This window comes from Phaenicophaeus curvirostris, chromosome 6 (genome assembly GCF_032191515.1).
Source record: "Phaenicophaeus curvirostris isolate KB17595 chromosome 6, BPBGC_Pcur_1.0, whole genome shotgun sequence".
Classification (NCBI taxonomy): domain Eukaryota; kingdom Metazoa; phylum Chordata; class Aves; order Cuculiformes; family Cuculidae; genus Phaenicophaeus; species Phaenicophaeus curvirostris.
The window spans coordinates 54034139-54056907 of record NC_091397.1 but is presented as its reverse complement, the minus strand read 5'-3'; the positions used below and the strand labels follow the sequence as shown (position 1 = coordinate 54056907).

Below are 22769 nucleotides of genomic sequence, written 5' to 3'. Positions count from 1 at the left end.
CACTGTGTGTTGTTTTGCATGCACCAGTTATTGGGGGTTTATAGATGGTTATAATGACTACTTGCACAGGTTAAGGATATGCACTTGTATTATGTGCAGTTCTTTAAATCTGGTCTGTTATCTTTCTGGTAGAATGATGACTACTGCCTGTTTTCAGACACTGTAGGCAAGCACAATTTCCCTGTGTTCTATACTGTCCAACCAAATCCAGTGGTTTGTTTTTAATGGTGGTATGATGGGAGCAGTAAGACATGGAGAGGTTAGCTAGAACCCCTCTTTTCCTATCAGACTATTTAATTCTCTCCCTCTCCTTTTAATATTAAATACCAATGATCATTTCTTGTCATATTCTCAGATCAGACTCCTACACCAACACGCTTTCTGAAGAACTGCGAGGAAGTGGGCCTCTTCAACGACATTGATTGCTCCCTAGAGCACGAGTTTAGGAAGGCACAAGAAGAAGAGAACAACAAAAGGGTAAGTGTGAACACACTGAACCCTTCCTTCTGTTTTGATTCCTTGAAGTGTTAAAGGACACTGCGTGAAAGCAGATTGAGCTCTACTACCTGGTAGCAGCCTTTTGGTTAGAAACTAGATCATAGAATCATAGAATAACCAGGTTGGAAGAGACCCACCGGATCATCAGGTCCAACCATTCCTATCAAACACTAAACCATGCCCCTTAGCATCTCGTCCACCCGTGCCTTAAACACCTCCAGGGAAGGTGAATCAACCACCTCCCTGGACAGCCTGTTCCAGAGCCCAATGACCCTTTCTGTGAAGATTTTTTTCCTAATATCCAGCCTAAATCTCCCCTGGTGGAGCTTGAGGCCATTCCCTCAAGAATTCCTCATCACTTGGGAGAAGAGGCCAGCAGCCTCCTCTCTACAACCTCCTTTCAGGCAGTTGTAGAGAGCAATGAGGTCTCCCCTCAGCCTCCTCTTCTCCAGGCTAAACAACCCCAGCTCTCTCAGCCACTCCTCGTAAGACCTGTTCTCCAGCCCCTTCACCAGCTTTGTTGCTCTTCTCTGGACTCACTCCAGAGATGTCACTATAAGTTGTAACATGCTTTTTAAACTATTGAAGCAGTTGACAAAAATAAAAAACCACAAACCAGCAAAACACTAGCATTAAATTTCCAAAAGTGTGTAGCTGTGTTTGCCAGGGTTTGATTCGAAGTCTTTGCTTTTAAGTACTCTATAGCACAAACCACGGACTTCTTGAGGGAAAGACTTGGGAAAATTGTGTCATCTTTGAAGTAGGGATTGCAGACTTGCTCAAATACATTACAGGAAAGTGTGGATTATGAAAGGGTGCTTACTTAAAACAAAATAAAAGTTTTGCTCTTTCCTCTGCAACATGATGGGCCCCTGGATTTATTTGTCGTCATTACCAGCTTTATTGTGTTTCTGTATTTCTCACAAAGTATTCATGTTGAAGGGGGAATCTTTAACTTGTAATAACTAGTAGATAACATATCCCATTTCCAATTAGTATTCTTTTACTTTCAGTATTTGTAAGTTTTGGTTGAATTATATAGGCCACTTTGTATGCGGTTAAATGTACTCCAGTGCCCAAAGGTTGTTACAGTATTTTGAGGGATCCTAAAGAGCTATTAAAATTTTCAAGGAATTGTAAAAAATCTTAATGCACTACAGAGGCCAGCAAGAGGTAATGCAGGAAATTTTAACTTTTCAAATAAGATCCAAAGCTCTGGTTGCTTTTCAGAACTAAAACTTGAGTAGTGTGGAGCTTCCTACAGGAGCATATTGCTCCCAGATGCCCTCCAACAACTTGCCCAATGCCTCCCCTTCACAATGCTCCCATTTGTGCCTCTGTTTTCCTCTCCCATTTCTGCAGCTCTTGGAAATTCTTGTGGAATGTGTCCCCTGCCATAGGAGTTCCCCAGTTATTGAGCACTGTGTTATTTGGCTTAGTTCTCACAATGATCTTTATTTATCTAATTTGAACATTAACTGGCACCATAGACTAAAAGTAAGAAAAGACGGCCACGAAGCAGTTAAGGTGCTGCATTTCTCCTTAGCTTGTCTCAGCATTATTTTGGCTTTCAGATCATCTGTGCTTCCAGTTGCTAGGGCTTCCTCTATAGGTACTGTTTCTTACAGCTGTTGTCTGTGTCATTTGCTTTGCCTGTTGATGATTGCTGTCCAACTCAAAGTTCACACACGTGAGACATACGTGTGCTGCTGGGGCTTGTGAAATCTGGAGGTAGCAACATTCAGGGATCTTGAGGTCTGTGGAGTACATGCCCAAAAGAGTATTTTGGGAAAGAAAGATAATGCTGATTGCTGAGGTGTAGAAAAGGGGGTGAGGCTTGTGGAAAGAAGATGGGAAGGTGATCTGGAAGTGGTTTGATTTTGGCTTATAGGAAGATGTGAGAGAGTATAAGTTTTGGTCTGGAATTGGGAAAATAGCTTACACTGACCCTCACAGCTTTATATGCAGGACGAATGCTAGGAAACAGCCAGGTAATGAGATAAATGTGTCTAATTTTAGATTTAAGTTATTAACCCTTTGTTTCTTATGTGCCGTGGAGGGGAGACTTGGCCAAAATCAAGAACATTCCTGTACATTCCTACTTCTTTGTCAATTAGAGAGTATCTCAACAGTTCTTTCTGCGTGGTGTTTATTTTGCAGGCGTAGGAGATGAGGGAAAATCTACTGATGTGGACTTCTGCGCGGTTAGCCACAGGTCACAATGCTTGATGTTGCAGAGTCCATTTCAGTTCACAAGGGGTAGTTGCACAATGTGATTAGAAGTCTAGACAAGGGCATCAGGTTACCTGGTAATACCCATTGTTTAATGGCCTCTGTTAGTCTTATTCTGTCCTCCTTCTACCAACCCCTGCAGCTACCATTGGTGATCTCCAGGGAGCAGTGATGGGGTGGTGGATGAAATAATTTAAAAAAAAAAAAAAGAAAGAAAGAAAAGAAAGAAAACAAGAGTCCCACTAGCTAGCTAACCTGTAACATTTGCTCTGTGTTTCCAATTAGTCTGCTGTATGCTCGTTCTTACATTACCGACTGACTGTCAGATAGGAATCTATAGCGGGCCCCGGCAGGGCTTTACACAAATGCAAGAGACAAAGGCCATGACAGAAAGGGATGCCTCCAGCTGCAGCTATCACTGATGAAATGCTTCTAACAGCCTGTCCCTGGAATATGAGTGCAAAGTAGTGTTGTCCTACTGGACCTACCAACACGTGGAGACTAATACTAGCTGCATGGAAATCTTACCCGCGGCTCAGAAAAGTCTTGCAAAAATATTTTTGGTCGTGTTAATTTCTCTGAACTCTGAAAGAAATAGTTTTGTTTATTTTAGGATATCACTGTGGCTTAGCACACAGCTTGACACTGAAATCTTGTAAGAGAAAAACACTTCGGTTTTTTTTCCATCCTTGTGTGTCGAAAAATTCGAAAACTCAAATAATAAAGTCCAATTAGCTTGATTCTTTCTTTCTTTCTTTCTTTCTTTCTTTCTTTCTTTCTTTCTCTCTTTCTCTCTTTCTCTCTTTCTTTCTCTCTTTCTCTCTTTCTCTCTTTCTCTCTTTCTCTCTTTCTCTCTTTCTCTCTTTCTCTCTTTCTCTCTCTCTTTCTCTCTCTCTCTCTTTCTCTCTCTCTCTTTCTCTCTCTCTTTCTTCCTCTCTTCCTCTCTCTTTCTTTCTCTCTCTCTTTCTCTCTCTTCTGAGCCCATGGATAACCCATAAAAGTTTAAAAATTTGTTGTTGTTAAGCTGATTACATGGACCGATAATGTTCCAAATTAGCTGTGAAGCACTGAGTGCATGATTTTAGGAACATCATGTATACTTTTTTTGTAAAAGTAGTATTGAAGGGACAGGACTTGCGCTAATATCCCAGGTGCTTATCCAGGAACAAATCACTTAACATCTTTCCATCATAGTTGCTTATGTATAAAGTGGGAGTATCATCTCTTTCTGCCTCCCGTGCTTGATATATCTTGTGATTATAACATCATCTCTTAAAATATACGTGGGTTAGCCTTTGCTTGTGGACTGAGTGAGCTTAAGTAGTAATGGTAATGGTGACCTCCAGGACCTGAGCTGAAATGAGAAAAGATCAGTTATAAACGGAAGTGAGATTGTCAGTTTGTCTTGGCTCCTCTGCTGTCTGTACAATCAAATGTTAGCTGAAAGTCTCTGCTTGAGAAAGGCCTACTTCCTAAATTGATAGGATGCTATAAACCAGCAATAAGCGTATGGATAAGCATATGAGAAAGTGGCTTTTTGTGTCACCTTGGCAGCATTATACCTGCCAAATTCACCACCAAAATTAGCGTGGATAAAAGCATGCCTATACTATCTTTCTAGTTGCAAAATGTAAATATTAAAGTTTTTAGGAACTTGAGGCAGGCAACAATTGACAGCTCTGCCCCAGACAAAATTTGCGATGCAAATCAACAAGATGTGTAGTGCTGGCAGATCAGATGATGAACTCAGCTGACTAGCTGCAGGCTTTAGGTTTACACTGCTCAAAGCATTAAGTATACAAAACATTTGCAATAGGTTGTACTTGCAAACACAAGACCTTTGCTGGCACTGGATATGTCCTGTGGTTGCATTTTGGTTTGAGTATTGAGTTTGGGTCTGAGGGAATAATGTCAAAGATGGGAAGAGTTAAGGTCTGTTTCTCAGCAAGTAATTGGACCTGCTTCACTAAAATGCATCTTGTCTGACCTCTCTGCATGAAATGAGAAAGAGTGGAAGTGTGCTCAGAGTAGGTTGTTGTCAAGAAGTATTTAGAAATAGTGAGTTGAACATTTTCAGTAGAAGGGCATTTTTAAAATCACATTCTGCTTATGCTAGAATTTCTAAGGCTTAGTCTGCAATTTTGAAATCCTCTAACCAGTGCTCAGTTCTGCAAGGAAATATGTAAACTGTGCAAATGAGGGAAGGAAACAGGTATTCTCATCTACAGCTTAGGTTTAATGTCAGTTATTCAGTATTAGTTCAGGAAGCTCACAGCCAGCAAGTCCTCTACATGGCTTAACATTCTTGTTCTAAGTATACTGTTCCACCACAGGCACCTCGCTCCTAGACAAGCATCAGCAAATTGAAGTCGTCTAATGAAGGAAAAAAAACCCCTGAAAAACGAAATACAGGATGTTTGGTGGTTGAACAGGCAGGTTCAGTGTGCAGAACGATTGAAAGTCTGAAAATTCAGTTTAGTTGTGGTAAGCAAGGGATGATGCTACACTCTAATGTATAATTGAAGGATAGAAATTTGGTTTGTACTTTTACGTCCTCCTTCTGTGTTGTATATACCAGAATGGATTTCTGTCTTTCAGCATAGGAAAGTAAATAAAATGCGCTTATCTAGCTTATACCACCTTACCATTTTGTGCTGAATTCATTGACTCTCTGATCTCAAGAAGAGAATTCTTGCAAATGTTTTCTGAATGTCATGTCTGTGCTATATAGCGTGTGAATATGGGGAGTATGCTCTAATTTAAGGTGAGATGGAAATGATAGAATCTCTTTGAGCAGTTACAATTTGGTGGAAAATTTCACTTAATTTTCACACTTTGTTTAAATTGTATGCCATATATACCTGGTGTTAGGTTTTGCCCTCTGTCTTCTAAAAAGTATGCAGACAGGAAAAGTGTGATGGGTTTTACTCAATTTGATTATTATTTTTTTTAAGGTAACCTCTTACATTCCAACAAGGAGATAGTAAATCAGCAGCCCTAAATCTGATGGAATAAAAATGTCTAATAAGAATTTCCTGTGTTGCACAAACTTGCTGGGGTTTGCTGCTAATTTCCTTTTCCAGGGCTTATTTTAAATTAAAGACCAAACCAACCAAAAACCAGCCCTATCTTGTTTGCTTATGTCAGTGGTGCAAGAAGCAGGACGTGGGAGATGTGTTGCTTGTTTGCGGCAGATGCCATTTTGAAATGTTCTGACTTTCCCTGTAGGATAAGCTGCAAGAGCTCTATTGGTTGTTTGTAAGAAAACACTTCACATCTTGTTTTAATCTGGTCCATCATTCCATCAAAGCAGAAAGTTCGCACCTACATTTAGTTATTGACAACATAGTAGCTGAAACTAGCAGTGCAGTAAATGGCAACCCTTAGACAGGAAAGGTCTTATTATTAAAATAATATGAAACAAGGAAAAAGTCTGTATGTTGATAAAGCACACTGTATAGGTGTTTGGTTTTCAGAGGCCTGTATCAGTGTGTACAGTAACGTGGGCAATGCACTGTGTTGTTGAAAAAGAAGAGCAGGAATGAAGGGTTCATTGTGGTGGTTGGCTTGGCTGATGGAAAGGTCAACACTGTCCATTTATGAAAAGCAGCTACCCTCCCAAGGAGTGTACTCACCTGACTCTTTCCCCTCACATAATTAATGTGTGGCACAGAGCCTTGTTTCATGAATATGTATAGAATAGTTTTTTTTTTTCTTTTTGTCCACTTTTCTAGTAATACAGGACAGAAGATCTGCAGATTCATTTTCTTTTAAGCATGGTCTTGTGGGAGGTAGTGTCAATGCTGGAGTGCACTAGTGTAGAACAGTATGTCCTCTGAGTGGGTGCCCTGCCTCTACAGCAATCACATTTGCTGTGATCTTCCCTTGTGCATACTCTGAAACCTCAGTGAATTGTTGAGAAGAATAGTATGCCACAGCCAAGTGATCTGAAACAGCTGAATTTCACCCGTGATGCAAGACAAACCAACGAACTCATAAGATTGGTCCTGGAGTGCTTTCAACTCATTTACTGACAGTCTGTACAGCAGAAGAAAGCAAAGGCTTATGTTTAAATGCTTAATATTTTGATTTTTTTAAAGTTATGCAATTGTAAATACACATATATATTCTTTTTGTGTTTGTTGAAATATAGTGTAAGTATGCCCATATATTTTTCAAGTCACAGGTCCCTCTGGTGCCTTATTCTCCCACTGAGATGGAGTATCTTATATGGTGAGTGTGTTACAGCAGATGGAAAATAAGACTAGGAATCATTTATGTTAATATAGTGCTTAAAGGCCAGGGTACCATTGTTATAGGTATCGTAATAACTTCAAGCTGTTATGTTATCAATCAGTTAAGCTGTCGTCAAGGTGATATCTCAAAATTCTTAAGTTCAAAGCCTAAAACATCACTCCAGATTAAAAGATTTCAATATAATATAATAATTCCTATACTCTAAATATAACATTTGTATGTGTGAAGATGTGAGCATCTTCTCAGCATAGCTTTGCTTCAGCTTACTGCATTAAGGTACTGTAAATATCTGTTATAACTCTGTATCAGAATTTTTCCAATGCGTTATTCTGTGTTTTCATATGCATTAGTTGTGTCAGGTTATTGATCTGCTTTAAGGACTCACTTTGGGTTTATAAAACTTCCTTTTTCTTAATAGTTAACTTTTGCAGCACTGCTATGGAGAAGGGAAACACATTGTCTCTTATTTTCCACCATTCTGCCAAAGAAGTGACTTTCTGTCTCTGTCGGTTCCTTAATATCTTTAGCAGTGTGGCTCCAAAAGATCGATAGACATCTTCAAAGGCATTTTGGTGTCTTGCTCTCACTGAAATAAAACATAGTGAGCTACCAGAAAGGATCTGGGCTCAAGCGACATGCTGAAAATCGTGCAGGAAGTCTGTGGCAGAGCCTCAGATTGATTCTGTATCTCCCCAGTCTCAGCATAGGGCATCCCACAAACCATGTGTGTTAAAGACTTATCAGCTGTTGTTCAGTGTTCAAGACAGGAAGAATGCTATCCTCTCTCCAGATGGGTAGGCTTGCTTTATTTTGACTTCTTAACTTCTGGAGCTTCCAAGGTAGAGATGAGGCGGTATATTATATTTTATGTGGCAGTTCTGCAGTTGGAACTTTAGTCCTCTGACTCTGAGAGTCCTATTTTGAATGTTTTATCTATGTACAAGTGCTTATTCTGGGCACTTAATTACCATACTGACCTGTATTACAAAAGGGGCACTTTGGGCATAATGGTGTGGAAAAGCCGTCAAGACAACAGTTGATAACATGGCCTTGAAAAATAGTCAAGAATAGGCTTTAACTTAGGCTTATTGCTGCCCTTGCAACATCATATCTTCTGCTGGCAGACAGGTTTGTCTTATCTTCTTCTGTAGCAGTGGACTATGTTTGAATGGATTTATGGATTTAGATACTCGTACTCTGAGAGAAGACTTGAATGTTTTTCCAGCAGTAAGTGCCTGCATCATGCAGAAAGGCAATTCTTGAGGGCATACGTTTTTGATTGAGCTAAACCTCCCTAACCATAATCCTTCCATGTTCTTCTGAATTCCAGCTGATGAATCATCCTGCAGAGCTTAGTCAGGACAGTTCACTTTCCTTCTGCTTCTTATTGTCTCTGTCCCAAAGAAGTTGAGTCACCCTCTTGTAATGTTTGGGTTTTTGTTATGTTTTGTATATTTTGGCTACCCCCAAAGAAAAGGAGGCCTGCCTGATTTCATTCTGACACTTCTTTCACAACAATATGGCATAGTTGTGCATTTTGGTCTTCCTATGAACGTTTTTAATGGCACAGCTTTCTTGTTACCGGTTCAGATTTCAGCAGCATGGACTGGATGGCCCATGATGAAGGGATAAACCTTCCCCGTAGTGGCATTTTTATAAGTCTATCTCTTAGGTAAAGCCCCTAAATCTTGGCAATCTCTTTAGAGCATATGCTGTGCTATTAAACACAAGCTCTTTGCTCCCCAGAGTCGACTGCAGCCTATATAGTTGGGTAGGTAATAAGATACTGCTGATATATTTCAGAGCAAGGTGCACTTTTACTTTATTTATGAAGATAGACATGCTGGTCAAGGGCTTAATCACAGCTGATAAATCATTTTGTGAAAGCCTATTAGAACCATATGCTGATTCTTTGTATTAATATGGTGTGTCTGTTTCTAGTCTAATAAGGCAGGGTCTCTTCCCCCTCTCCCACCCCCTCCCTAATAGGCAAACTATTTATCTGTTTAAGTGATATCACTTGCTTGGGGGCATTTCCCTCTTTAAGAGATATCGTTAATAAAGCAAGGTGAACAGAGGAGAGAGGGATTATCAGTCTCCAGAGCAAGCCAAGCTATGTGGTTTTGGTCACCTTTGGTGGGATGGAATTGCAGAGCAAAGATCCAAAAGCTGAGATGAGGAAACCTATCGATTAGAGACTGGAGAACATCAGGATGGCCTTCCTGCAGCATAAGGTTGTCATTTTGGCCCAGGTGGTTACAATCCTGGAGCCCAAGAGCTGTGAGGGGGTGGGTATGCTGACATTTCAGTTACCTCACCTTTCCCTCACTCGGAGAGGGCTGCTGCAGAAACAGGTTCCGCAGCCATCTAATGAGATCCACATTGGTGAAGTTATTCCATGCCAAATCCTATTTATCATTAATTGGTGGGTTCACTTGCAGATCTTTCCTATTATTTGCTGATTATACCTCTACACATTTTATTATCTTGCCAAAATTCAAATGCTAATAGTTTTTAGATTTATTGTTTGTTTATAACTCTGTCTACTACCTAAATGGATGTAGTTAGAAGATTTCAGAACAGCAACAGCTCTTATGCTGACTGGGTTTCTTTCATGTTTTGCATAAGGCAGTCATCTATTTATAAACCTCCATAGGGACTCCTAAACCTTTACAGTTGGGTTCCTCCCACCACTTCAGCCCCTTTTCTCCCCTGTTCCCTCAAGGCAAGTCTTGTTTTATTGGCATAAAGACAATGATGGTGATTGTTATGTGGAGAAAATGTCCATAAGCTATGAACTGTGGGTAATTATTTTTAATTTGTACCTCAAGCAAAATAAATTGGAAATTAGAGACATCTAGGAGAGGAAGGGTATTTTCACCATGAGTTAGGAGATCCTGATCTGAGTTGCTGGTATTCTTCAGTCTTACAAAATATGAAACCGAAAACTTGTTTTACACCAGTTGTGTGCACTCTGTAGCATGACCCGTTTCCGCTACTGTTTGAAATTACTGTATTTCTAGAAGTCCCCAAACTTGACTGTTAAATCTGAAGTATTTAGAGTAACAAAAGGAACAGTGGAGAAGAGAAAGAAGCCAGAACAACTGAGCATGTGCCATGGCGGTTAATGAATGCTACAGTTGGATCTGTAGCCTCATACATATCTGGGGCAGTTCCATTGGCTTGAATGGAATTTAATTTTTTAGCCTATTGCAAGGAGGCAAAGATCTGAAGGGAGAAAAGCCTTTGTTCAGAGACTAGGAACCACCCCCCCTAACCCTGTGGTCGTGAAGTGAAGTATCTGAGTACTTGTTGATGTCCTGATAATATGTAGAAATAGGGCCATTTAAAAACCATACTGGGGAGCAAAAAAAAAAAAAAAAGTACATTTTAACTTTTTTCTTACTCTAGTTTCTCTCTCACATGCTTCTCTATAGAAGTTGCCAAATCCAGTTTTATGAAAAAATTATCAGCTTGCTTTCTTTTCTTAAATGTGAGTAAATTGTGTGTGGCTCAGTCTGGTCCCTGGGAAGGGAACAGACACCAATTCGCCATGTGAATGTACATGTCAAAGTGCAGCTCTGCGAGCCAGTCGGGGCTGGGTGGGGAGAGACACTGGGAGAATGAACTCAGTGTTACAAACTGTCTCTTTTGAATTTCGACAACCTATTAGTCACAGCAAGCTGCCCTTATTGATTTTGGTAAGAGAGGTCACTTTTAATCCTCTAAAGTGGAGAGAGCTGTATGCACTCTTCATAGCATGACATTAAAATTGACACAGCTCTGCATCAGTTCTATGAAAATGCCCTAAACCTAGATGGATTATTGCCTCACCTTTCAATGGATACAAGCTGCTAACCAGAGCGTGCTAACCTAGATTAGTGTTAAAGCTTTGAAATATTTGATATGAAAATTACAGACCCCAACGCCTAGAAAATATCTAAGTATGCTAAAAAATGCTATCCCTGCAGAAATAGGTTATTAGTCTTAAGAAACTTTATTTTTCCCTTTCTGAAAAGTTAAAAAATCAACACAGAGGAGTTGAGATTATCATATGAAAGAACAAAAAAACCCCCTGACCTTACTGTATGATTATGAAGAAAGCTTTATTCTGGCTGATGGCCCTTGCTTGCTTTGTTTATGTTCTTTAGAGAGCTAAGTCTTTGAATACAATTAGAATAGTCCAACTTGAATCTTAAGCGTGCCTCAAAATAAACAGCAGAGGTGAACTCTCAGCAGTTTTCTTTTCATCTTTGTTATTCCTGCCCTGACCTGTTTTTACTGCCTAGTGATCATTTGTGGCATACTATTATTAAGAGAAATCTTGATGGAAAAATGTGCTTAATGGGAATAGGAAAATTGTTGTGAGCCTGGCAAAGTATTTTTTCTTTCTCCTTCTTTGGAATTCCAGAAAATGACTGCTGCCCCTTTTGATTTTATGCTAGATTTTATTTGGAAATCTGTTTTCTGAAGATTTCCCTGATTTTTCTGGGGGTGTCAGGAAACATGGACAATGTAATGTTTAGTAAAATTTGTTGGCTTGTCACGTAAACCTTGTGTTCTCCCTTTTCAATAGTTGCAGCTTGCTCCAATACTCCTTATTAAAGTTTAGAAATTCCCTTTCTAGATAAAAGATGTCTGCAAAAGGAACTGCAGAAAAAAAAAAGACTAAGGCACAATGTTAAACTCTATGCTGTGTAGCCTATGAATGTAATGCATGTGATGATGGATGTACTTGATTTCTGTGCCACAGCACCTTTCAATAGCTAAAAGTACAATACAGTTGTTAGTTGAGTAGGTTTTACCTCCTTCTCAACAGAGAAGTGTGTGTGTCTCTGTGTGGACAGTGTTGTTTCCCTTCTTGCATTGAGAGAGATTTGCTCCTGAGGTCAGGGGTGGTATTTTCTCCCTGTTTGTGGACTTACCAAGACATAGGGAAATTCAAAAGGGAGAAAAAGGGAAAGGAAGCTGGCATTTGGCTTCATCATTTTCCTTAAGAAATGGTGCAATAGTGGCACCTGGAAGAAACGGTAAAAGCTGCCCCATCTGTGGATTGTACGTGCTGCTATCTGGCAGTTCACTTTTGCCCTAGTACTACTTTTTCTTTCCCTATCAAAGGAGAAAGAAAAATAAGATATGTTGCCAGTCCCTCCATCTTTGTGTTGCAAGAGGGGAGAGAAAAGAGATGATGGGAAGATATGGGCTGATGGAAGGAAGAAAGTATTGAAAGGACTTACTTCTATCTCAGATCAGACTTGGCGGGGAAAAATGGAAAGGAATATCCACATGGAAGAGGAGGAAAACCAATGTTAGTCAAGCGTGGAGGGGTATCTTGAGGTTGTGTAAGGAAAATGAAAGATGAGTGAAGGAAGAAACAGCACTCATAAGGCAGACGTTAGAAAGGCAGTTCTTTGTTTTCTGAGGATTGGGGCACTAAAATGTTCATGTGATATACCTGTGAGCAGAATTGGATGAGCATAGATAGAGGAGTATGAAAAGGATAATTTCTTTTTTTTTCTCTTCTCTCCTGAAAGGAAGGAAAGGAAGGGAAGGAAGGAAGCAAGGAAAGAAAGAAAGAAAGAAACAAACTTTCCTTCAAGACAATTGAGTTGGTTTCTCTGCATAATGTTGAATTGAGATGTCAAGGAATGCAGCTGTACAAGAGGAAGAGAGATGGAGATGTTCAGTTAATACTGAGTATTAGAATAGTTTTTTTCCCTGAAAAAGAAGGAGGGAGAGTCAGCCTGGACACTGTTGTTTCTGCTTTCAGTGGTCTTTATCAAATATTCTTTCTTCACACTTCTAACTTGTCTCTGAGATTGAGGTGTACATCCCTTGGGATGTATACATCTGTGTAAGGCCTGTTTCTCCAATGGTAAGTAGTTACCATGGTTCTCTCCCTTTTATGCTATGTTTTTGTTCCAATACAGTAAACTCATGCAAGTGTAAATGCCAATATATATGTTTCAGGAAAATCAGGAAAGCTGTTAAGTATATTACACTTCTGTACATAAGTTCTTATTTTGTGGATTATTGTTTGGCTGGAATCTTTTTCAGGTACAGCTCTCTTATCCTAGTTTCTTTTCTTTGCTTCATCCCTCTCAGCCAGTTAAATGTGGATATAACTGATTTTCTGAAATGCAGCCAAAATCTATGTACTTCAATAGCTCTTAAACATGTGGTTAACTTCAAGCATGTGTGTAGGGGTTTGCTCACTACAGATAGTTTGCTGAATCAGTACTTCCCAACACTAAGATTTTAAATTGCAAACAATCCTCTATTTTAATGTATTTTAACTACTGCCTCCCATGGACTGCAGGTAACTATTGTTACTGGAGTCCTGCAGGTGAAGGAAGTTGTAGTTGGGCAGATGGCAGTTTAAGGGTAAAGACAGTCTTTTTGATACCCTGCTGTGACACCTATTTTTTTTTAACTTCCTCCTAATAAATATCTTAATTCTGTTACAGGAAAAGAAATAATGATTGAAATACCATGGTATGATTAAAAACTTATTTTGTAGGAGGAATAAAAAAATCTGCTACTATAAAGCTAATTTGTTGTAGGTTTTTGATTTTTTTTTCCCCTCAGATTTCTGAACTTTCTGACAAAAAGTCATACTAAGAGGTTAGTATATGTATGCCATTATTGGCCAAATAAACATGAGGCACCTATCCAGTCTTTTGAATACATAAGTCTTTGTGACATCTTAGAAAGTGCTTTTAAAGAAGAACAAAAGTAGAAGAAAAAACACTCCAAACCAAAAAAATATCACTCCTCCAAACCAACCACCACCTTAAAAAAAAGAAAAAAACAATAAGAAGAACCCTAACAAAAAAATCTGGTTGCCTTTCTCTTTCACTTGTATCCTTCTTTGTGCAGGGAGAAGTGGGATAGGGCAACCTATCCGTTTTGGTTTTCTCCGTGCTGGATCACAGGTAGGGTAGGGTGGAAAGTACATTCCACTGGGCAAATGCATCTGTTGGAAGGTGCAGGCAAGAGGAAATCAGCATCAAGGGAAATGTGCCTTTCAAAATTCTATTTAATATGCTATTAATGATGGAGTACTTAAATTGCCATATGATGATGGTCGGGGAAGAAAGAAACCATGTTTTGCTATTGTAGTTGATACACTCAATGCAGTGTTTTAAAACAAAGTGCTCTTCCTTTGGTTTTATGTAAGGTGGTAAGACTTAAAAATGTAATTGGGATTTCCCCTGTCTTTTCTTATATTGCTTCCTCGCATTCCAACTTCAAACAAGCTAATCTGTATCCTCCTCTTCTTGAATGGCATTATCCTGACAACAGAGCAGTGAAAAGAGCCGAGACTGTAGGACTTCTAACAATGCCGGAGGGCCCCAGGAATAGGAATGCCCTGAAAAAAATGTGCTCCCGTCCAGCTGCCCTTCATATTGTTGTCTCCCTATCCAATTTACTAGAGAATTTCCCACTGGCTCTTGGCTCGTTCCCAAATGAGAATGTAATCTTTTAAAGATTACACTGCATAATGGAGGGACAAGGAGCTCTTTATTAACTGGAATGGGGAGTCACTTGCTATTAGGCAACGGAGAGGGATGGGCTGTAGTAGTGTTTTGTGAGCTCTGCTTTCTGCCCCTTTTTGTCTCTTCAGCGATAGGACGGCAGGTTGGGAGTGGGAAACCACTGCAGCTGCACTGTAGCAAAAGGAATAATTGAATGTAGGTTATGATTATGGCAATTACTTTTAACATGAGGGATTATACCATAACTATTATATTTCCAACAAGATTGCTAGCCTAATACCACAGTATATTTTTCCAAAAAAATAATTATTAAAAAAAAAAATCTCTGCTTGTTCCAGAGTCGATGCATTCAAAGACTATTAACATAGCGTGAAAGAGCTGAGCAGCTAAGGAACCTTACACACGCTGTCTGTACAGATATTGTCTGGATCAGATCCCTGTCACTTCAACTTCCATGAGCTGTGCCAGCTAGACACCCTCAGCCCTTTCAGGATCTAAAGGAAAGTGGTACTCTGGGAATTTTAAATGCTCTTTCCTGTCAAGCAGATAAGCTTCTTCCAGCAATAGTAAATAAAGAGATAATGAGAAGTTAGATTTGCAACGAGGAAATTTTAGAAACTTCACAAAGGGACCAGATTTGCTCATGTAAACTCACGGAACTGATTGGAAAGCTTCCTCTTCAAAATACTTCCATGCTGTGCTTTCCATATACTACATGTTTTGAAAATGATGCTTAATACAGAGGATGTATGTATGTAAAATGAAGTAGTCTTAGGTCACTTCTAGTACGAGGTGAGTTTTGCTGAAGTTATTGGGAGTCTGCAGTATGTGGTTTGTTTTTTTTTCTTTTTTTCTTTCCTGGATGCCTAGCAAGGTCGTAGATGACACTTTGTCATATGGATATTACAGCTATTTCTTTCACTTTTGTTGTTCTTAAAAGCACTTTCTAAGAAGTCAAGCATTTGTAAAGAACGTTCATGATAGCAGTATAAGGTAAATTAATTGTGCAGGAAGAGCACTTTCCTTTTGTGCATCAGCTGGAAAATGAGTAGAAAATTAAATTTTGGAGACTTGAGATATATGTCGTGTTGATCATTGCCAAATAATTAACTGACTTCATGGAGGAGCCAGTGTTCTGATTCTAAAGAGAAATGTAAGTTAACAATATAATTCTATAACATTTTATTAATTTTTAATATACTGTGTGCTGTATGATAGTCTAAGCAGTTGATTTCATTGTTGTTGTATGTACATTTAAGTCTTCTCACACTGTTGTGCCTTATGAAAATACCTGTTATCACATGAAGCTGTTTGATATATTTGGAATGACTGGATGTGTATCTAAATCAATCTTTTCTTCCTCCTTTTCTTTACTAGGAAAGAACTGGAGTTATGAATAACAAGTTGAAGTCAAACGAGAATACTTTACTGTTGGTTTTGGCAGGATATGAAACGTGTGAATGGCAGGCTGTACCTTATTTTATTATTTTTTTCTTCCCTATACAGAAAAAGACGCAAATCTGATTTCATTGTGCTCTTATGCTAAATCCTAGCAGATCTGAACAGTGCCACATATGAACTGTTTGCCTCTATGACACAAACTCTTTGATTTTTGATCTTGGCATTTGTTCAAGCTTGAAAGAGTCAACTTGGGCAAAAGGTGCTCTCAGTTGCCTTCTGGGATTGAGAACACTGCGTGCTGTTAAGCATTTGGTATTGAAAGTTGATTTCATAGTTTTCTTGCGGTGTCTAAACAGGCTAACAAGGTTATACCTCTGTTTGCTATCTGCAAAGCATCTTTTTGTCAGGTAAGGGTATCTTTCCATTACCTCCCTTGGCTTATATCATTTTCAGACACAGTTCCTACTTTCCAAGCAAAACATCTTGTATTAATCTCCTCTGCAGGCATTTTAGGTTTGTCCCTGCTGCATTATATCCTCACTAATAGGAACAGTTGCACAAGGAAGCAGCTTGTTTTTCTATGTGCTGTGCCCAGGGCATCTTATTAAGGCTTTGGTTGCTCCTTGCTTTTAGAAAGAAGGACCGTATGGGTTTATTGCACATCTGCCAGTAGGCTACAAAATGTTAGATCTTCATAGTGACATTTAGACCCACCAGGCAAGTGTTGCCTTTCACGGACGGCATGGGAAGAGGCCAATCAGACATCTGAGAGCTGTACCTCAAGCTGTCACAGGAGTTTCACCAGTTCTTGCTGTTCGTTGGCTTTCCTGACCTCTGTGTATCATGTGCTTAAGCACCTTCTTGAAAGTCAGACTGGCTCAGGGCATTAACTGCAGGCGGTAGCGCAACATGATCTGCTGGAAGCTGTAAAGTCAGTGATACAGATTTCTGTGTACTTCTGTGTGTGCCCCCTCAGTGTTAATAGGTAATAAAATGCTAACGTTTCAGTGTGATGGGTTTATTTTGGTGTGACCCTGTGTTTAACTGCCATAAAGGCACAGGTGTAAAATTTTTGAAGTTACATGAGAAGTACTGGAATACCACCTAGACATACTGGTGTCTTCAGAAGATCTTGCAGTAAATTTACATGGTTTTCTTGATTATGTTGATGCTAGAGCATGAAGTGGATTGAATGTATTTTTTTCTTTCTTTTCTGCTAATATCCCAGTGGATATCCCTTTTTAGAGCCAATGGGAAATTTCTTTAAGATCTTCTCATAAGCCATGTTTTTATGTTTTTCTTGTTTTCCTGCTGACCTATAACTTCTCTAACTGTCTTTTTAATATTTTTAAAACTTTCTGCACTTTTATTTCAGTTTGTATGTCAGTTGATGTTGAAATCGGTTTAAAAACCAAAGCTGAAACTTTTATTTAGCAAAACATTTAGCTTTCAGTTTAGCCTGGCCCTAGACCAAACACATTTGAGTTAAAGTAGTCAAATGAAATCATTTCTTTTTTCTCCTCTGACACGCAACTGACCATGCAAATACTCTTAACTTACCCTAAATATTATGGAGAGAGAGAGAGAGAGAAGCTTGTAAAGGTCATTACTGTGGTTTACTTGGTGTACAGTAGTTTATTATAAACTCAAATTTTTTTCATACCCTGTTTATGATATCTCAATTGGAAGACGTTAGGGAAGATTTTGATCTTTCTAGCAGTTAGAAGAGCCACATCTCAACAAGGTTTTCTTTTTCATTATACCACATGGACTGTAAACTACTTGCATGAAGCATGCTATTTGCTAAATAGCTCTAGAAGACTAATGTTTTGATCCCATCTTTACATAATGCTGAAGTGCTTATAACTTCTAAATTATGAGCCTTATTTTTACATCTAACCTCTTCAGCAGAATTTTTTTTTTCTTTAAAACAGGTATTTCTGTAATACACAAATATAACATGGAAAACATTGCAGTTCCTTTCAATGATTTTGTTGCTTGATATAATGGCACTAGAATCTAGCAAGTGAGCACACATTTCTGTGGTATTTTCAAAAGCGTATGAGATACCATATGTTTTCATAAGAAAACAGCTGTTACCAAGCATATGCTTTCCTAGATAGAGTGACAGTTATTAGAATGGCAAGGTAGGACAATGTCTTGTCTTTTAAGTTGAATAAAGCCGGCAAAAACTGTCGCGTTGAGTGTGCAGTGGCCTGTGTGTAGATATCGCAATGTAGAGTTGTAACTGGAAGGAGAGAGAGATTAACGCTCCTAGTCTGCAGTTTGGAAGAGACAATATAAATCTCTGTCCTGCTCTGAGCTGTGAATGCCTCTGTAGGAGTTATAGTAACAGACAAATTAGCATAATGTAATTGGCTGGCAAGGTCAGCCCCTCTCCAGGAGCATTAGCAATGTTTACTGTAAGAAGAGACAGACCAAATATTGTAGGGTAGTAAGCTGTCTGTCTTTTTTTTGAAAGAAGAATAATCATTTTGGACTCCCTACATCACAGACTCTTTACCATATCCTATTAAAATTCAGACTATCATATTTCTGCATTAAAGCAAGTAATCTAAGAACAAAGAATACTTTCTATGATCACAAAAATCTCTATTATTTTTCTTCATTTGTTTTGAACCTCATTGCGTTTACTTTTTTTTTTTCTTTCTCTGGTGAACAGCTTTTCTCTGACCACTAAACTTACATGTGCATCCACACCAATACCCAATAAATCTTGTTGGGGGATTTAAAATTTCTGGTCTTACTATAATACATGGGACACAATTAGTAAATCCAGACAACCTCAGTTTTGTTGTTTGGGTCTTTTGAAAGTATGAAACTTTGGGCAAAGTTCTGGGCCAGTTCTAGCAATCCAGACTCACTGGATTCAGCTTTGCAAGCCCTTTCACAACTGTGCATCAGAAATATGAGATGCTACCCCACGTTTTGATGGAGACCTTGCATTGAGTCACAGACAGCACTGGCTTTTTAGCCTTTGATCTCAAAGCTGACAGTTTGTGCCAAGTGTTTGAAATGAATTCAAGTGTTCGTTTATGAGATGCTTGCGGAATGGCTTTCAGAATATCACACAGGGGTAGCGTTGCCTTTTCTTAAATGCTAATCACCAGGAAGGCTGAAGTTTATGCTGTTTAGCAGCTATCTTCAGCTTAATTCTCTAAAACACTGTCTGTGGCCAGGAGGTGCCACTGTAATTTTCCTAGAGAACTGCAGAAAGGCTAAAACATGCACAGAATCACCTTCAGAGCACTAACTTACTGGAAAACCTATTTCATTGTGCTTAAGACAGTGTGGTCCAACGGTTATGATCTCCTGTCATTTCTGTGAGGCTGAAATTCAAATGCTTGCTACTCTAAAGTCCTGTGGAGTTGTTCTCTTGCCAAAACTCCTCTTCTACTCTGTGTCTGCTGTATTATGTTGCCTTTCTAGGTATACTGTGTTGTCTCTAAAAGCTATTCACTTCTTGTCACTTCTAAGAATTTTGTAATTTTTGAAGATACTCGTCCTGTTTTAGGTGTAAGCCAGAAGAATGTGAAGTAATTTGCTCAAAGTCATGCAGTAAATCTGTAGCAGAGTGAGGAAAAGGATGGATATGTAGTTTCTGGTGTACCTGATGTGCTGAATAACTGTAGAGTACAAGAAGTTATATTTCTGATCTCTTCTGCTGTCTCAGTCCTGTGAAGCTGTATGTCCCAACCACACCAGCTTGCTTACTTGGTTTATTCCCTGTTAATAGTAGCTCTTCTTTCAGCAATCCCCAGCAAGCTGTGCTTTAGGACCAAAGTTGCATGCCTTCATTAATGAGCTGTCAACTCTTTTTTTGCAGGAGGACAGCTATTAGTTTCTCTTTTCTCTTTCTTCCAAGCATGTTTGTTCTCCTAGTCTTGTTAGTTTTTTTTTGCTGCCAGTGTGCTACTGCAGAAGGTAACTGCTGAAACCAAGGCAGAGATGGACAAGGACAGTGTGTTTCTCCTTAACCAGTCTGCAGAATGTCAGGAACATATTTGAGGATTCAGAGAAAACTTTCTTGTAGTACCTGTTTGTCTATAGCCATTGCTGTACTTACTGGAAGTGAACTTTTCTTAGCCAGAAGCGTATTTAACTTTTTTTTTTGGTTTGTTTTCTATGTAAAGTCTGATTGCCTTCCTAAACCCTAACATTTTAAGCTTATGGCTACGAAGATTATTAATTTTGTCTGAATGGTTCCGACTTATCGACCTAATTCTCTTCTTGTCCAAGTTCTTTCTGTCCAAGATCTAGACTAAGCTAGCTCTCCTCGTCTAAAACATGGGCCTAAAATTGATTTAAATGATTGTGGATGCTTCAAAACTGTATGCTTGCCTTCGTGATTACTTCCCAGAAGGTCTGGTGAATTAACTTGATCCGAGTTTCATGCTTTGGTGTTCATTGTATGATTTTCACCGATAAAAGCATTTTCCTGCCAGTTCACTTGTCAATCCACTCCACTGGTTATACCTATGATTCCTTTTATGTAGCAAATGGTCTGTCTGGGTGCTTTTTGAGAGCGACATTGGCCTTGACTCCTGGACATTTTTCAGCGTTTTGTTTTGGTCCCTGTGTAGAACTAGCCAGCCTGGCCCAACATAGCTGCCACAGTGGGTAAGGGTTAAAAGAATATTTAGGAGATTCATTTTATTACCAGGGTAGCAGCATTTCCACTTGACTTCTTAGCAGAAAAGTTAAGCCTGCTGGTTTTCTGCTTGAAACTGCCTGAATGGAAAATCACTGGCTGTTTTGTTGCTACCATTCTTACTCTCCTTTACCAACTGCTCTGTCTAAAAAATGTTCTGGTCATTGAATGTGGTCTAGCAGCCGTTGGTTTAACTCATGCCTGATGCCAATAACTTATGCCAGTGAAATCAATAATGAGAATTTCAAAGAAGCTTTAAAAAAAATATAAAACAGATTTTAATGCCAAAGTGCTGTCTCTGTGAATTTGCTATTAACAGATTATAAATGGTTTGCATAATGTTGAAAAGCCTAGTGCCTTCGGTTGGCGGTATCAAAGGCTCGTTTAAAGCAATTCCTGGATTGCCTCCCTCCCCCTTCAGCTTTCTGTTTCACGAAGGATTAAAACAAAACTCTCTGCAATAAAGAAAGGAAAGCCAGGTTTTCAGCTACCCTCTGACTGGCCTTCAGATCTGGCAGCTGCTTTTGGATGTCTAATTGCTTGTCCTGCAAAAGTTGACATGCACCTACTTTGAGAAGGTTGAGTACCCACTTTGTATGTGCATTTTGTCTGATTTACAGAAATGAAATAAAGTACTGGAAAAAGACTCAGAGTAGAGCTTAGAATACTGTTTTTCTTGGGCTTTATTTATTTATTTTTAGTTTCCTCCTTTTCTGAATTCATAGATAAGTATTAGATGCAGAGAAAGAGTGCAAAATAGTGGATAAGACACTAGACTTGGAAAAAAGATCTCTTCCAATGAATTCTTGGCTACACAAATCACTTTCTTTTTCTTCCTTCCTCTTTCCTTGCTTTGTCTCTGAGCTTTAAGTCTTGTGGGCAAGTGTAGTCCATCAATGTGTCTATACAGATTTTTGCATAATAAGGCCTTGATTGCACTGAAACCTATAGGAATTACACCTAGGAAGTATTCTAGTAAATCTCTCTTGTTACATTCAAGTTTCTTACTAGCACTTCTCCATTTGAAATTCATGGCAAGCTCCCTTGTTTACAGCAATCTAATGGGGCCATAATTGGGTCCCCAAGAAAAAATTACAGATATAAGCCAGTTTTTCCTTAGAGTTCTATGAAGAATGTATTTTCTTATATACTTCTTGTAAAAGGGATTGTTGTTTTGTGTTTATTGGTGTTCCATCTGCTCTAGAGAATACATTTGAGAAAAACTAGCTCCAGTATGGCATATAATGTTTCATTAGCAGGCATAACCTTGTTTATTTGCTTTTTAAAATTATATTTAGAAAAGGAAATCAGTTTGCACCATTGACATGCTGCCAGGTTCCTGTTTATAAATGTCACAATAGGCAACTTGGAAGAAATGAAATAGTCAGTTTATGGCTTTTGCATAAAGTATGACAGAACTGGGTAGAGCCAGGCAGCCAGTTATGCTTCCCCTGTTTTGCAGCCTTCCAATTAGTAGGACGTTGGGTGGTGTTAGCAGTGCAAAACACCCTGAGTGACCCAAACTGGACTATGCAGTGTATAACTTAGTGTTACTGATGTTTATTTGAACAGAAGCAGCTCTTTGTGCTGTTTTGCATAAATGGCTGTCTTGGGTGAGTAATTGTCTATGAAACAAGCAACCCTGAGGAAAATGGGATATATCTGTAGGAAACTTCAAGACATGGCATGCAATCTGATGTCATCTTTTCCCATAGAGAAGCTATTTCCTTTCAAAGTCTGGTGAGACCAATCTTCCAAAATTTCCTTCTCCTTTAAAATATGTTCATTGCATTTCCTTTAAATCACTTTTTTCCTTTCCTCTAGTAAATGGTTTATCTTGGGTACATCTGGTACACACCATATATTACTTGCTGTGTATGTAAAGAAGACTTCATATGTCAAAGGCACAGTCTAGACAGACGTGCTGAAAAGGGCACGAGGAGGGTAGTGGGGGAAGAGGGGAGGGAATCATGGAAGACAAGGGTCATCTTTCAGTATTCATTTCTACTGGTAATTAGAGGGCACCACTGAATGTCTGTAATTAGGTCATGTCACAAAAATTAAGATAAAAGACCAAAAAATTCTAAATCTCCTGCATTTTGTTCATACTATCAGAGCAGTCGGAGCATTTGCTGAAACCAGCAGCCAAAGTGGAGGACAAGCAGGGAGGCTTAATGTGCCCCTGGAAGAGATGCATGTGGATTTTCCCC

General features: G+C 39.0%; 1 protein-coding gene across 4 annotated transcripts in view; it reads left to right on the top strand.

Moving 5' to 3' along the window:
* CREB5 (cAMP responsive element binding protein 5) overlaps nucleotides 1-22769 on the top strand; it is a 261316-nt gene that overhangs the window by 58300 nt on the left and 180247 nt on the right. For all 4 annotated transcript variants that reach the window (XM_069860224.1, XM_069860223.1, XM_069860226.1 and 1 more), the window contains one exon: nucleotides 356-477. In XM_069860224.1, the coding sequence (XP_069716325.1) occupies nucleotides 356-477 (122 nt within the window). The remainder of the gene's footprint in view (nucleotides 1-355; nucleotides 478-22769) is intronic.